General features: G+C 40.3%; 1 protein-coding gene across 2 annotated transcripts; it reads left to right on the top strand.

Moving 5' to 3' along the window:
* The first annotated feature begins 1,708 nt into the window (after nucleotides 1-1,708).
* hoxb8a (homeobox B8a) lies at nucleotides 1,709-6,271 on the top strand. Of its 2 annotated transcripts, none has more exons than XM_021312211.2 (2): nucleotides 1,709-2,632; nucleotides 5,100-6,271. In XM_021312211.2, the coding sequence occupies exons 1-2, from the start codon at nucleotides 2,068-2,070 to the stop codon at nucleotides 5,495-5,497; spliced, it is 963 nt and encodes a 320-aa protein (XP_021167886.2). In that variant the 5' UTR covers nucleotides 1,709-2,067; the 3' UTR covers nucleotides 5,498-6,271. The 2 variants fall into 2 exon arrangements, with proteins under 2 accessions (XP_021167886.2, XP_012710862.3); XM_012855408.3 differs by having other exon boundaries at nucleotides 5,097-6,271.
* Nucleotides 6,272-16,001: the final 9,730 nt, after the last annotated feature.

Below are 16,001 nucleotides of genomic sequence, written 5' to 3'. Positions count from 1 at the left end.
TGAGAGCGAAATGTCGCTTTGATAATTACAGACTTAACACAGAATCGGGCTGATTTCCTAATCGGTGGCTGCTAGTTACGTATTGGCGTTCTGTGTTAGTGGTTTGGTAGGGAAAACTGCCTGGAATTCATTGTATGAGTTGAAGTAACTATATTGTGGAACCTAGTCCTTTTTCATTATACAGCCAAAGGATCTCACAAGCCTACCCTTTATTGCAACAGTAAAACACGACACGGAGGAGTTCAAATAAGATCATATTCTAGGCAATAAACGGAAAACTTATTGCGAAAATTACTTCAGCTGATGGAATGCAACGAAGTCTGTATTTCACGCAGAAGCTGGTATTATTTGTGTTCTCCACTCGAAGTGCTGTAAAAAGTAAATAATCGAAGGAGGTTGAAATGACATTTGCTTTGGATGAAACGAAACGAAAAAACACACCCAGGATGGAGATAAAATCACATCTTGAAAACAAAATTTTATTCAAAGTAGAAGGCAAAGAGCCATGACGCAGTTTATGGCATCATAGGAAGATTAAAGATACCTTTATTAATAAAATTATATCATGCTGGTGATCGTGCTGGTGGTAGAGGGTGTTTAAAGTGGAAGGGCCCCTTTCGTATTTTGTTTTGTTTTACATTTACATTTCGATAAGATCGTCGACCTCTATATGCTCTGCAACTCCAATCATAGTTATAGATGGAGGAAATGTGCTGGTGCGTAAAGAAAACGCCACAAGGCGTTTACAGGCTCCGGGTGTCTAAAGGGCGCGTCTTAATCCTCTTCCCTCCCAATTTAGTTTCTCTATTCGACCGAGGTAAACACAGTGTCACCCCGCTTTACACTGCTTTATAGTTTGTTAAAACGTTTACAGCCACTTTGTCCAAGCCTATTATCCTCCTGGTCCTTCTCACATGTTTATGGAGATCATATTTCTAAAAGTAGACTACGATCTTCAGAGAGTTGCTTGGAAGCTCATTTATTTTCTCACTAGTAGCAGCGGTCATGAAAAGGGAAAGCAAAGAAAGCTCCCACAACTGGCTCTAAAACGTCCATTACATTTATAGGCAATACTTTGTAAAAGCTGCAACCAATTAGAAAGCGCGACTCCTCTCCTGCCTCAGCTCCCATCTGCCTCCACAAGCCATTCCGACATGTTCGGCCTCCTTGCAACATCGTGCTCCCGTTTCACAATTTACCGGGAGATATCAGAAACAGTATCGTGACGGCCACATAAACCTTACACCCACACATCCACACCCCAAACTTCTCTGGATTAATTAGTCTGAAGTGTAGTCTGCACTTGATGATATGAAGTGTAGGATAATTCTCACTTATGCCCCATTCTCTCCTAGATCATGTAGGTTTCTCTCCTTAACCCCCCCCCCCCCCCCCCCGTTTCTACAGCCCCGAGCTCCCCCAGTCCAATAACTCAAAAAGAGGAATGGCTGAAGGGGTGAATGAGTGAAGAAGAAACGGTTGAACATAGATTTTTGCACTTCTTCGCATTTTCCTAAAAAAAAATAAGAATTGTTAAACTACAACATGAACACGCACAGACGCCATGGCTGAGGAGAGAACGGGCAGGAGAGGGAGCTAGAGAGAGAGAGAGAGAGAGAGAGAGAGAGAGAGAGAGAGAGAGAGAGAGAGAGAGAGAGAGAGAGAGAGAGAGAGAGAGAGAGAGAGAGAGAGAGAGAGAGATGAAACAAGTCATTTGCAAAGGAGTAAATCACGGAAAGCGGGGTGAGAGCGCGACAGGCTCCCGGTTTCAGTGTTTCAACTGGAATTGTGATGCGCAGGAATCTCTCTTTCTCTTCTGCAGCTTCTTCTTGTCTTTGTTCCTCTTTTTTCTTCTTCTTCGGTGGGGATCTTATGGAACCGTGCTGATTGTTGTATAAGCCTACTTCTTGTTTTAGTTGTTCTGCTTGTTCTCTCTGCTCCTGCTCTGGTTGCCTCTTGTTACCGTTAGTCACACCGCAACCAGCTTGTGTATTGTGGCTGTCACGGAAGCTGCGCAGCTCCGGCCGCGGACCCGCTTGTCTTTCCCCTATCTTGGGCCGTGTGTGTATGTGTGTAGTTGGTTTGTCACTACATCTCAGCACAGCACGGATACAGCAGGAAACAATAAAAAGACACGCCAGAAAGCCTTCTTTGATTGTGCTGAGCCAAACGCAAACTGAAAAATATCCATATCGAAAGATGAGCTCATATTTTGTAAACTCGCTCTTCTCAAAATATAAAAGTGGAGATACGTTACGTCCGAACTACTATGAATGTAGTTTCGCACAGGACCTGGCCGGCAGCCGGCCCACCGTGGTCTACGGACCGGGCTCTGGCGCTACCTTCCAACACACTCCGCAGATCCAGGACTTCTACCATCACAGCGCCTCCTCGCTTCCAAGCAACCCCTACCAGCAGGGTCCGTGCGCGGTCACATGTCATGGGGAGCCGGGGAATTTTTATGGATATGACGCCCTGCAACGGCAGACACTTTTTGGGGCCCAAGACGCTGACCTGGTCCAGTACAGCGACTGTAAACTCGGTGGCGCGACCGGCCCGAGCACCGAGGACACGGAGGGGACCGAGCAGAGCCCTTCACCGACACAGTTGTTTCCCTGGATGAGGCCACAAGGTGAGGAAACGGAAAAGCCGCTGCGACGGTTGGGTCTATATATATATATATATATATATATATATATATATATATATATATATATATATATATATATATATATATATATATATATATATATATATATATATATATACATATAAATATATATATATAAAACACTTCTATTTTTCTTTGTAAATAAATGTTTGCTTTCTCGGAAGGGTAGTCACGAACTCAAGACAAACTGACGTTTGAATTTCAAATAAAACATTTCAGTTTATGGATGATGTCCCCAGCAAGATAAATTGTTGGACGTTTAATTTTGCTTTGGTTATACAAATACTATACAAAAGAAACTCCAAAACATAGGAAAAAATGCAAAAAACGCAAAATACACGAGTGTAGTAGAGAGGCTGCACTCAAGGAAGAAGTAGTATCTCCATTCACGCTCAGAGACGGAGGTGATGGAGCAGTTTGGCATCTACATTTTAAACTTGCACTTCTGATTGCGCTAAGCTTTTACAGCTGCTTTGCAAGCAAACACACACATACACACACACACACCTATCTATCTATCTATCTATCTATCTATCTATCTATCTATCTATCTATCTATCTATCTATCTATCTATCTATCTATCTATCTATCTATCTATCTATCTATCTATCTATCTATCTATCTATCTATCTATCTATCTATGTGTTTTGTGTGTGTGTGTGTGTGTGTGTGTGTGTGTGTGTGTGTGTGTGTGTGTGTGTGTGTGTGTGTGTGTGTGTGTTTTACGGTGACGGGCAGACAGGGTGAGTGAGAACGCACTGAATGGTTTGGCAGCCATAGCAGCCTGTTTTGTTTTAGCCGATATTTCTTCGGCTTTGCTGTTGGTGTGGGTGTTCTCACTCTCCGTGTATGCGCGCGCGCTCGTGTGTGTGAATGAGTGAGAGAAAAGGAGTCTGTCCGGGGCTAGGCAGGCGCGCGAAGCCATTCTGCTTTTTTCTTTTTTACTTTATTATCTTTATGAGGTATAAAATCCACAATTTCGAATGTGGACTTTGTTGGATTTCTTCCCCTCAGGGTAACCCTCTAAGTCTCATAAATCATATATTTTGGCCTGATGCCGTTCCCTTTCTTTGCTTCTCTGTTTGCTGCAACTCTCAAAAAATCTGAGCCATAATTAAAAGCTTTTAACATTAGTTTCAAGCCTGATCGTTCTGTAGCCGTAGGGATTACCGGCTGTCTATCTCAGGGTACAGTGTTTCTGCTACTCCTAATAATGAAAAAGTCACAACAATGTTTTACAGAATGTCAGTTTGACTTGGGCACGTCAGGTGTTATATCATATTAAAAGAAACATATTATTTTGGAGCATTGTATGGGAGGATAATTCCCAACAACTTGATGAACTCTACTTTTGAGTGAAAATCCTTCTCTGTCTATTGATGCACATTTCCTAATCGGTGTTGTGAAGAGGACCCCATCCTCTTCCATACCTCCACATGTCATCTACATTGGAAGTGAATGGGAAGAGAATATATATATATATATATATATATATATATATATATATATATATATATATATATATATATATACTTTATGTGACATAAGTTACTAACATTCTTCCACAGGTTTGCTCTGAGGTTCTTTTTTGCTCTAAATTCTCTTTCATTAAAAACTAATTTGAAGCCATTTTTTTTCTCTTAACCGTCTCTGAAACTTAAAAAAGGTTTCAAAACAATTTGAATTTCCATTAATGATCGTTCATAAAAAGCCACATGCCGTGTTGTAATAAGTACGAAAGGTTCCTCATTTCTTACTTTTATGGGTGTAAAAAGTAGTGATTTTGGCACCGCTCGTCTTTTGCACCTTTTGCACAGAAGACCAAGCCAGCCCCGCACACAAACAGACCATTTGCATCACTTACAAGTCTGCACATGTTCACAATGGCAGCTTTATTTTCATCTCTTGGCTGTTCTGCTACATATAGACACGTTGTAGAGACGTAACCAAATAATGAGGATAAAGTGCTCTCTTAAAATTTGAGAGAGGATTGAATTGATGCCTCTACTTACCTTTCCGTTTAATGTAGGGCGTTATTGTGACTGCATGCCCAAGGGAGTGTGCGTAATGTGCCTTTTTTCAAATTATCTGGAAAATTTGGATGAAATTCCATTGATCAGACTCCTGAATGCAGCTGCATCCTAGTCTCATCATAAGCCTTCCAAAATCGTTGTTTCTGTTAAATGAACATTTACTTTGTAGGGTTATTTAATTGATACTAGATACACATCAACCTCCCATAGTCGATTCAAGATGAGACAAGTAAACCAGAACCAGCCAGTGAATATTGTTTACAATATTGGACTTTCAATGTTTTGCATCTACAATCAAATAAGGATTCAAATGAATACCGTTTTTGATCATTTGTATTTTTATTGATTGTTCTCCATGTCTCCCCTGTTCTTCCTCTATCGCCTTCCCCAGTAGCTGCGGGCAGAAGACGAGGGCGCCAGACCTACAGTCGCTACCAGACTCTGGAGTTGGAGAAGGAGTTCCTGTTCAACCCATACCTTACCAGGAAGCGCCGCATCGAGGTGTCTCACGCATTGGCACTGACAGAGCGGCAGGTGAAGATCTGGTTCCAGAACCGCAGGATGAAATGGAAAAAGGAGAACAACAAGGACAAGTTCCCCAGTAGCAAGAGTGAACAGGAGGCGGTGGAACGGGAGAGGAGGGAAAAAGAACTGAGAGAGGCCGGTGGCGGTAATGGTGGAGGAAATGGAGAAGGAGGCGGGGGAGCAGGCGCGGTGGCTGTGGCAGGTACAGCGGGGTCACAAGGCTCTGTCAGCGAGGACTGCTGTGAGAAACCACACAAACAAATGTAAAGAAAATGGCAGCAAACTTTGAGGGGTTGGGGGTGGTTGATCTAAATGGTGAACCGAGATGATGGGTAAAGTTGGACCTGTGGACTGTTTTATCTCTAGTTAGGGCAATGGACTGCATAATCTTGACACGACTCCACGAATTGGGAGAGTGATGAGTTAGAAGGACTTAAGGTCTGCTGTCAGCCAAAACCACAAGACAAGAGCTTACAAAGCAAGAAAGGACTCTAATCACTATAAGTCAAGCTGAATTGGATGGCACTTATCATTTGAACTTAACCCGAATATAATCGCCAGCCCCACCCCTCAATGAAAAAGAAAAAGAAAGAAGATTAAAGGGTAGCTTCCTTTTTTGTGGAACAAGTATCGTGAAACATTTCTATATTGTTAGAATTTTATCATTAACAGTTTCATCTTTGGCAGCTGTAAAGTTTTTAAGTTAAATATTATGATGGTGCACTTTTTACTGTAATTTTCACGTCAATGTTCTTGTTGTTATGGCTATGATTTATGATAATTATGAAGATGATTATGTAGCAATTAATGGAATTTCCAACAACATGAAACTGCCTATTTATGCCGATTTAGTGGGTTGGGTCTCTCATTTTATACACACTCTGATTGTCATTTTAGTTATTTTTTGACGTAGCCTATGTCAAGGATATTTGTTTTATGTTGTATTCCTATATCGTTTAGGGAAAAGAGCATGCGCACAGTGCAGATAAAAAAGTTAAAACGTCAATAAATAAAAATAATAAAAATTGATTGAAAAAATAATTACAGAAACTGTCTTGTTCTGGATAGATCTCCAAGCCAGTGAGGATAGTCACGGTTAAATAAATTGGTCTACTCTTTAAATATTGTTTCATATTGATGTTAACAAGAATTTTTAGCTTCATCCTGACAAAACTTGGATAATGCTATCCCTCATCTTTAACTCCAAGCCTCTTTTCCGTCTTGTTATGTTTTCTGTTTTTTCTTCAGTTCCAAAGTTATACATTTAGTTAAAGGCGCAAAAAAGATGCTGTGACTAAACCTGCTCTTACCATCTCCACCTTCACAACACCTTATTATCACTGAACACACACACACACCATCCCAATTTATCCAGACATCACTTTATTTATGACCTGGTCCCCCAGCTCTTCTTCCAGTATTACATGCCTCTGTCAGACCTTTATCATTAAAATGCCTCACATCAAATTTGCCATGACAACTTGAGGTCAGATGTTTTCCATGTGGAAAGTTCTATATGGAAAGTTCAAACACATTGGATCAAAATATTTACCAATTCATAGAGAATAACTCTGGACAATTTGGACTTCTACATTTTCCTCATTTTACCAAGCACCAGATAAGATCAGATAAGCACCACCGTCTTATCTGATCAGGCTTTCTAAATTGATAATGTTTCGGTGAGCAGAGTATAGTGAGAAAGACATTTGCTGCATTATGTTGGTTCAAGCTAATTAATTTACAGTTTTTTCCCCTCAATATTTTTTATTTAAGGCAACAAAATTATATAGCAAGGCTTTAGCACAACTGTTCAATGTTGTTGACTTTGAAATTTAGATAGGAAGAGAAAGAAAGCATTTATCCATCCACTTATCCATTTTGATTACTGCTTTTTCCTTATTTTGGGGGTGGCTTCATAGCCAATCACAGATCCAACACAAAGACAGACAAGACAATCTCTAGCAAACGCTACAATTAAAATAAGGTGACAAATTATCTTCAGTGGGGCATTCCACAGCACTATGAATGAGCACTCATGTGAATCGCAAAGCTGTAGGAAAATTAAATCAGAAATCGACAGTTTAATGATTTTGCCACTTCAAGGTAAAACTGAACAAGGAGTTTAATACAATTTCATTTAAAATTATACAAAAATGCAAAAAATAATGGCTTTCGCAATAAATCAAACACAAACAATTTAAAGGAGTGTTGTCCAAGTTAAAATATGTTTTTGGTCTTTCCCATATATGCCCTTACAATTGCCTGATGTGTAAAATGAATTTTCCTCTATTTACCGCAGTTATCTCTATAGGGTTCATTAGAAAATTCATGATAGAGTGATTCGGGTCATATTCTCCAGCTGAGTAGGTGGATGTGACACGCTGTGTTCTCGTCCACCTGGATACTTTGCTGAGTCTTTGCCTCATTGATGCATTAGCAAGAGAACATGGATTAACTTTTCACTTAAATTACATTTTATTTATATAACACCAACACATATCATCTAGGGCACTTTACAAAGTCAAACTCAATTAAATCATACAGATTGGTCAAAAAGTTTCCTATCTAAGGAATCCCAACAGATTGAAAGAGCGGAGACAGTGGACAGTTGTCTGCATTGTCGATAGCTTTGCAGCAATGAGGCGACAGTGGAAAAACTCCCCTGTAAGAGGGAGGAACACCTCCAGCAGAACCAGGCTCAGTGTGAACGATCATCTACCTCGACCAACTGGGGGTTAGAGAAGTCAGAGCAGAGACACAAAAGGCACAGAAGCACACATTGATCCAGGAATCCTTTGTAAATTATATGGTAATAGCGGATGATCTGCCTCACCTGGATGATGTCACAGCTAACACAACAGCAGACCAGGTGTACCTACTATGGAGCGAAAAAAGAGAGAACAAAATGTTAAAAGTTGAAATAACTACAAACAATGCAAATTGGAGAACAGTAGGAGAACTCAGCAGAGAGCCGTGGCGGCTGGTGAAAAAAAATCTTGGTGGGGCTGGCCAATAGATTTCCCTGCCTAACCCAGTACATGCATTTAAATTAAAAGTCTGAAAATTACTACGATTCCACAATAAGCATTTAATTAATAAAAAGACATTGTTCACAAAGGATTATTTTGATGGTTTTGTCTTATTAATCCTTTTCACAGACTCATGCCAGAGGGTTTGCATACATTGTACATGTACGTATATTACTACGAAACGAACGTTTACGTCTTGACTTAAATATATATCCTAATTTTTTATTTATATAATGATTTAAGTGGAACAATGACTAGTGCAAAATTAAGTTGTATTTACCGGAGATGAAGTGTAGACTGCAAATTCTGTCATGGTATGATTGCTCCCACAGTCGATTGGGATTGTCTGCCTGTATCCTTTTCATTGAAATTATCCATTTCTTTCTTCTTTATTCGTCCTTCGGTAAACGAAAGAAACGTACATCCAACGATTTGGAATACCTCTGTGTGCAACCGGGAGCACAACAAGTCGTAGGCATTGTTTAGATTGCAAAAATAAACTAAAAGTACGCACTAATTCTCCCGTTTTGTCACACTGGTAAGCGAAAACAGTACTGTTTTTGCCGACCACTGTGACCCGGATGTAGCGCGGATGTAGCTCGTGACGTCACGCGTGAAGTGCACCGATCATTGTGCAGCTAGGGCTATGACTCCAGGAGCCCCAAACCCATTCACTTTGGCGATGCTGATTGGCCAAATATTTATAAATCTTCCCTAGCAACAGTATACGATTGGTTATTTCGCTACACTTGTAGGGCTCCTTGAGACACAGCCCCACAAGTGTAGAAGAAGAGAAATGATATGTTCTGTTGGTGGAAATGCACTGTTAAATGAGAGTCAATTGATAGAGTCAATTAGTAGTAGTTTTAATAATTCTTATTACATGTATCCACGTTACTATTAAGTAAAAACTGACATTAATAATACTTTTAAAATCTATATATATTTTGACTTTTCCCCTCCACATCTAGGGAGGGCAGCGCCCGAGCGCCCCCTATGGGCCATCCGCCACTGGCAGAGCGAGAAAATTAGACTCTGATGTCCTCGGGCAGCATAACTACAGAGATAGCTCAGGGTAACCTAAGCCACTCTAACTATAAGCTTTATCAAAAAGGAACGTTTTAAGCCTAGTACTTAAAGTAGACAGGGTGTCTGCCTCAGGGACCACAACTGGGAGTTGGTTCCACAGGAGAGGAGCCTAATAACTAAAGGATCTGCCCCTTTTCTACTCTCAGAGACTCTAGGAACCACCAGTAGACCTGCAATGTGAGAGCGAGGTGCTCTGTTAGGTACATGTGGTGTAATCAGATCTCTGATGGAGCGTGATTATTAAAGGCTTTATACGTAAGAAGGAGAATTTGAAATTATATTCTTGATTTAACAAGAAGCCAATGAAGGGAAGCTAAAATAGGATGAATATGATCCCTCTTGTTGATTTTCATCAAAACTCTTGCTGCAACATTTTGGATCAGCTGAAGGCTTCAAACTGCATTTTGTGGGTTTTCGGATTGGAAAGAATTCCAATAGTCCAGCCTTGAAGTAACAAATGCATGGACTCATTTTTCAGTGACAAAATATTTTTAATTTTGCCAATTTTACAGAGATGAAAAAAGAACACCATGTAAACCTGGGATTTAAATGACATTTTATGGTAAAAAATAACACCAACGTTTTTTACTTTATTACCAGAGGCCAATTTAATGCTATCCAGATTAAGTGATTGATTAAAAAGTTTGTCTTTTGAGGACTCTGGTCCAAATGTTACAACTTCTGTCTTTTCAGAATTTAAAAGCAGGAAATTTCAAGTCATCCAGGTTTTGATGTCATCAAGACATGCCTGTATTTGAAGTAATTGATTGGATTGATGAGGATTTATGAATAAATATTGCTGTCATCAGCATAACAGAGGAAAGCAGTCCTATGCTGTCTGATAATTTTAACAATCGGAAGCATATCCGTAGTAAAGAGAATTGGCCCAAGGACCGAGCCATGTGATACTCCACAAGTGACCCTAGCTTTTGACGAAAATTTATTAACATGAACAAAATGGAATCTGTCATACAGATAAGATTGAAGACAGCCTAATGCTTTACCCTTAATCCCAAGAGTATGTTCAAGTCTTTTTAGGATAATATTGTAATCTACTGTATCGAATGCAGCACTGAGCTCTAACAGGACAAGTACAGACACAAGTCTATTTTCTGAGGCCATGAAAATATCATTAGTGACCTTAACCAAGGCTCCTTCGGTGCTATGAGTTCTGAAGCCTGACTGAAACTCTTCAAATAGGTCATTACTTTAGATTAGATTGTGTTTATATTAGCTATAGGTCTGTAATCTATTAAGCCATCTTGATCAATATAGGGTTTCTTAACTAAAGGTTTATTAACAGCTACTTTAAAAGCCTGTGGTGTAATGTTCATTGCAGGTGAACCCGATATTCAACCGGACGCAGAGTTACATTTAGAAGGTTTTTGTGATGTAAACTGCTGCAGATCGAGGGTGAATCACCAGCGTCTGGGACACGAACCACTTCTCACAATCTGGAAGCAGGTTTGGATGGTGAGTGAAGGCTCCTGTTGACAGGTGACGTTGCCGGCGAAGCCCAAAGAAATCCAGAGTCCGATCAGGGCAGCTTGAAGGCTCTTAATTATGGAGCTGGCAGGTAATTGGTGGTGGCTGTGATGGCAGAGACAATCATGATGATCAGGGGATATAACCAGAGTCCGAACTCCGAGAGCAGATCCAGGTAATCAGAGATCCAGGGAAAATCCAAAGCAGTATCCGGGGGCAGAGTCAGGACACAGAAGCAGGTCAGAGGTCCAGACAGCACAACAATCAGGTCCGACAGGGGTTAGGCAAGCTCAGAAAATCAGGAGGCAGAAACAGATTAATCTCATTGGTGGCTCATGATAATTTGGCACTAGTGATTGGTCTGAGAGCTAATTATATAGTCAGAGGTGCAGGTGGATCTGGTGAAGGCTGATGAGAATGGGACGGAGCTGCACAGGTGTGTCAAATGGTGAATCAGACAAGCACTAGTGCCAAGATCATGACATGTGGTACATATCCATTTACTAAGGATAGATTAATCATGTCTAATATGAAGGCATTAATCAAAGGAAGTACTTCCTTAAATAACTTGGTTGAGAGGGTTTAATATACATGTTGAAGGCTTAGATTAAGCTAAAATTTTAGATAACTCAGAAAGCTCTACTGCATCAAAACAGTTCAAACACTGATCGGGTTTTAAAGATCAGGTTCTTCCAATGCTGCCTCACTTACTGAGGATGATGTAATCATGTTGCTGAGAACTTTCAACTGTCAGACATTGTAAAGTTAAGAAACACATTGGATGCATTCTGTTAAGATTTGCTGAGAAAACTACTGCAAATACATTTGAACTTTAGGATTACTCCTTTAATATAGACCAGGCAGGGTGTAATAATTACAGTGTGGGATTTTAAGCTGAGAGTTAAATAATTAACTCTGGATGTGAAGTGCTTGTAGAAGGTTTTGAATAAATGACACATGAATGTGAGTTTGATAAGAACACTAATTACGCGTTTGTTTCTGTTTCCGAACAGAAGACGAAGCCTTGTGTTTGCCAACCATCTTCACGGAGCGTTTTACTGGGAATAAAATGCTTGTAACTGCCATCAAGAGCAGCTATGTTGTTTAAGTTAATTTCATAGTTTTAATTTGCAATAAATATGTTAAAAAACAATGTTGATTTAATAAAATCGACCATTGAGGGTAAAAATGTGTTAGCCCATGTGTTGATTATGGCGATGCAATTGAAAGCAGCCATAAGATCATCTGGAAGTCAGTGAAGCCTCATCTGCATACATCTAAACAGCTCACAAATGTGAAATATATTTGCCGAACTCAAATCAAGGAGCTCATTTCCCCACCAGATGTGCTAAGGATGCTTGAGTCTGACTTCATGGAGAGAACAGTTGAAGATGCAAAAGTTATCTCAGGAAGATTTGTGCTTCATAGCCATAATGGAAGAAGGTATCAGCATTAAAGCAGATGGACACTGTGAAATGCCACTCCCTTTCAAGAAAGATCGACCAAAGCTCCCAGATCAATGTAGGTATGTGCCCTCTGAGGATAATCCTGGTGATCCTGCATCACGTGGCCTGATGGCAAAAGGACTAACTACCTCTAACTGGTTCACTGGTCCAGATTTTCTCTGGCATGACAATTTTTCTTCTGCTGATGATCAGATAAGAGATTTGGGAGATGAAGATCCAGAACTTTACAAGACATTTGTTCATAAGGCACATACAACAGAGTATTCACTGCTCAATCATTTCTCAAGGTTCTCAGACTGGACAAAACTCGTTAAAGCCATCGCACGACTTATGCGGCGTGTCAAAGAGGCCAAGGGTTTGATATCCAGAACCAATGAAGCCAGCAGTCTTGAAAAGAGAAAGAAGTCTGAACTATTTATCATTTCTACTGTCCAAAGGGAAGTGTTTTCTGAAGAAATAACACGTCTGAAATCTAAGAAGGAAATGACAAGGGACAGTAAAAATAGGCTCCACAAACTGAATCCTTTCTTGGATGAAAGGGTGTTCTAAGAGTAGGAGGTCGGCTGGAGCATGTTGATTTACACCCTCATATTAAACATTAGAAACGTCACTTTCTTACCTCAGAAAACATCACGCCTCCAAACAAAAGACCTGTGCAGACTCAGCGGCAGATGCTTTTCCTCTTCCCCCACGCACATGCACTGGTGTTATTTCACCTTTTCACCAGAGTGGGCAAACGTCTATAAAAACTCTGGAACTTGTGCTATGCTCCTTTAAATAGTTTGACACAACTTAAATTACAAGTAGGAACTCAAAATAAAAAAGCCACCTTAAGTTACCATTGTGGTCTAAAATTATATAACCTCTTCATGACAAGGCAAGCATCTTTAGTGCTTACTAGACTATCCAGATTCTTTTTAAACCTGCTGCAAATGGGGTTCATAGTAAGACCCCAGTTTATGTGTTCCTGAGGAATCAGCATATTCCTCATAAATAGAAAATAAATTAACTGGATGCCTTTGTCCATGAGGAATTAGTTGATTCTTCGTGGACAAAGGTATCCAGTCAATTTATTTTCTTTAGTTTGTGCGCTGTAGCTGTCTTTTTTTTAATCAAATAATACAGAGCACTTCGCTCTCAGACTGCAGGTCTGCTGGTGGTTCCTAGAGTCTCTAAAAGTAGAATGGGAGGCAGATCCCTTAGCTATCAGGCTCCTCTCCTGTGGAACCAACTCTCAGTTTTGGTCCGTGAGGCAGACACCCTATCTATTTTTAAGACTAATCTTAAAATTTTCCTTTTTGACAAAGCTTATAGTTAGAGTGGCTCATGTTACCCTGAGCTATCTCTATAGTTGTGCTGTGAAAGGCCTCGGCTGCTGGAGGACATCAGGGTCTAATTTTCTCACTCTACTGATTTCTACTGTTCTTCAGTCTACTGTTCTCCAGTTTTGCATTGTATTACATTGAAATGACTGTCGTCATTTCAGCTTTTAACTTTTTGCTCTCTCTCTTTTTCTTCATAGTAGGTACACCTGGTCTGGCGTTCTGTTAACTGTGACATCATCCAGAGAAGACGGCTCACCCGCTACTACCATCTAATGTAGAACAGATTACTAGATCAATGTGTGCTTCTGTGCTTTTTTGTCTCTCTTGTTGTGTCTCTGCTCTGTCTTCTGTAACCCCAGTCGGTCGAGGCAGATGACTGTTCATACTGAGCCTGGTTCTGCCAGAGGTTTTCCTTCCCGTTAATGGGGAGTTTTTCTTCCCACTGTCGCTTCATGCTTGCTCAGTATGAGGGATTGCAGCAAAGCCATGTACAATGCAGACGACTCTCCATGTGGCTCTACGGTTCCCCAGGAGTGAATGCTGCTTGTCGGGACTTTGATGCAATCAACTGGTTTCCTCATATAGGACATTTTTGACCAATCTGTATAATCTGACCCAATCTGTATAATATGATTGAACTTGATTTTGTAAAGTGCCTTGAGATGACATGTTTCATGATTTGGCGCTATATAAATAAATTGAATTGAATTGAATTGAAAGATTTTCCATGGAGACTATGATGGCCATTCTGGTATCTTCCAGGATTCCTTATGAAATCAAACCTCTTTCAACATTAAGTTAATCTTAGGATCGTTACACTGTTTGGAGGGCCAACAATGCCCTGGCAACATCTTCCTGACAGATATTGTGACTTTTTCTCACAGAGTTTCCTAATAATGCATTGAATCCTTCTTGCCCCATAATTGCTTAATATTTCCTGTGCCAGTGGAAGCAAAGCAGCCCACGGGCATCACTGAGTCATTGCTAAGCCACACTTTAGGCATGGTGTTCTTTTCAGCATATGCTTCATTCTTCCACTACTAATCCACACCATTCCACAGATCAGTGCCCAAATCTCTGACTTTAAAAAAAAAAATTGTTTTAGTAAATTGGAGCTGACTTTTCTTGCTCTTTGGGTCAGTAGAGGTGTGTGTTTTAGAGTCCAGGCAAAAAGCTCTTCAACATTTATTATGTGCTTCATGGTGACCAAATCTTGCTGCAGGTCTGTTGCTTTCAGTTTTGGTCTCCTAAAGAATCTGGATCAAGCTGTTAAAAGGTTTTTCTTTTAGCCATGTCTAGGTTGCCACTGTTCCTTTAAACTTAAAAACTGAGCTTCCAACTATTTAGAAACATTCACAATATTTTGATAATTTTCGTTGTTCGTGCAAGACATATATCTCTTCTCTCAACTTTTAAAACTATTCCTATGAGTTAGCCTTATAGTGGTGTGAAATAGTGTTTGTCACACTTTCAGAACGTCAAACACAACTAAATATTAGTCAAAGACAACACAAGTAAACACAGAAGGCAGTTTTTAAATGAAGGTTTTTATGATTTAGGGGAAACATTTTAAACCTACATGTCCCTCTTTGACAAAGGGATTGCCCCCCTGTAAAAACCTAACTTAACAGTGGTTTATCACATCTGAGTTCACCTTACCTAGCCACACCTAGCCTGATTACTGCCACACCTGTTCTCATTCAATAAATTATTTAAATAGGACCCGCCTGACAAAGTGAAGTACACCAAAAGATCCTCAAAAGCTAGCCATCATGCTGAGATCCAAAGAAATAAGAAAGTAAGTTATATTAGTCTGGAAAGGGTTACAAAGCCATTTCTAAAGATTTGAGACTCAAGGGAACCACAGTGAGAGTAAATCTGCTGTCCACACATTATTCATAAATGGAACATGGAACCTTCCCAAGAGTGGCCAACCTACCCTAACAACTCAACCAAGAGGTCTAGAAAAACTGCAGGCCTCACTTGCCTCAGTTAAGGTCAAAGTGTATGCCTCCACCATAAGAAAGAGACTGGGCAAAAGTGGGCTGTATGGTAGAACCAGATAACAGCCCAGGAAAAGGGGAGTGTAGGGTGCATCTGGGAGATGTCTGCGGCTGATGTACGGTGTTTAGGCATAAAAGCAGAGGTTTGAGGGTAGAGAGATCAGATCAGCACTGGCGGGGCTTTCCTCTGTATTGCTTGTAAGTGTTGATCTCTAAAGATATCTTTGTACTTGGTTCCATACTTTAAATGATTGGTTGATTTGCATTCACTGACTGTTTGCCTTTGTTCTCTCTCATCAACAAACTCAGGGAGGATCACCAGCGTCAAGGGGTGATATTTTAATCACACCCGCCGACAGAGGGGTGGGGGTGAG

The sequence above is a fragment of the Fundulus heteroclitus genome, chromosome 16 (assembly GCF_011125445.2).
Source record: "Fundulus heteroclitus isolate FHET01 chromosome 16, MU-UCD_Fhet_4.1, whole genome shotgun sequence".
NCBI classification, from domain to species: domain Eukaryota; kingdom Metazoa; phylum Chordata; class Actinopteri; order Cyprinodontiformes; family Fundulidae; genus Fundulus; species Fundulus heteroclitus.
This window is presented reverse-complemented; position numbering and strand designations above follow the sequence as displayed.

Bases quoted from the DNA above. Each gene is read 5' to 3' on its own strand.
- hoxb8a (XM_012855408.3), top strand. From the start codon at position 2,068: ATGTGTGTAGTTGGTTTGTCACTACATCTCAGCACAGCACGGATACAG. The intron at 2,633-5,096 runs GTGAGGAAACGG...CGCCTTCCCCAG, and splicing joins TCCCTGGATGAGGCCACAAG to TAGCTGCGGGCAGAAGACGA.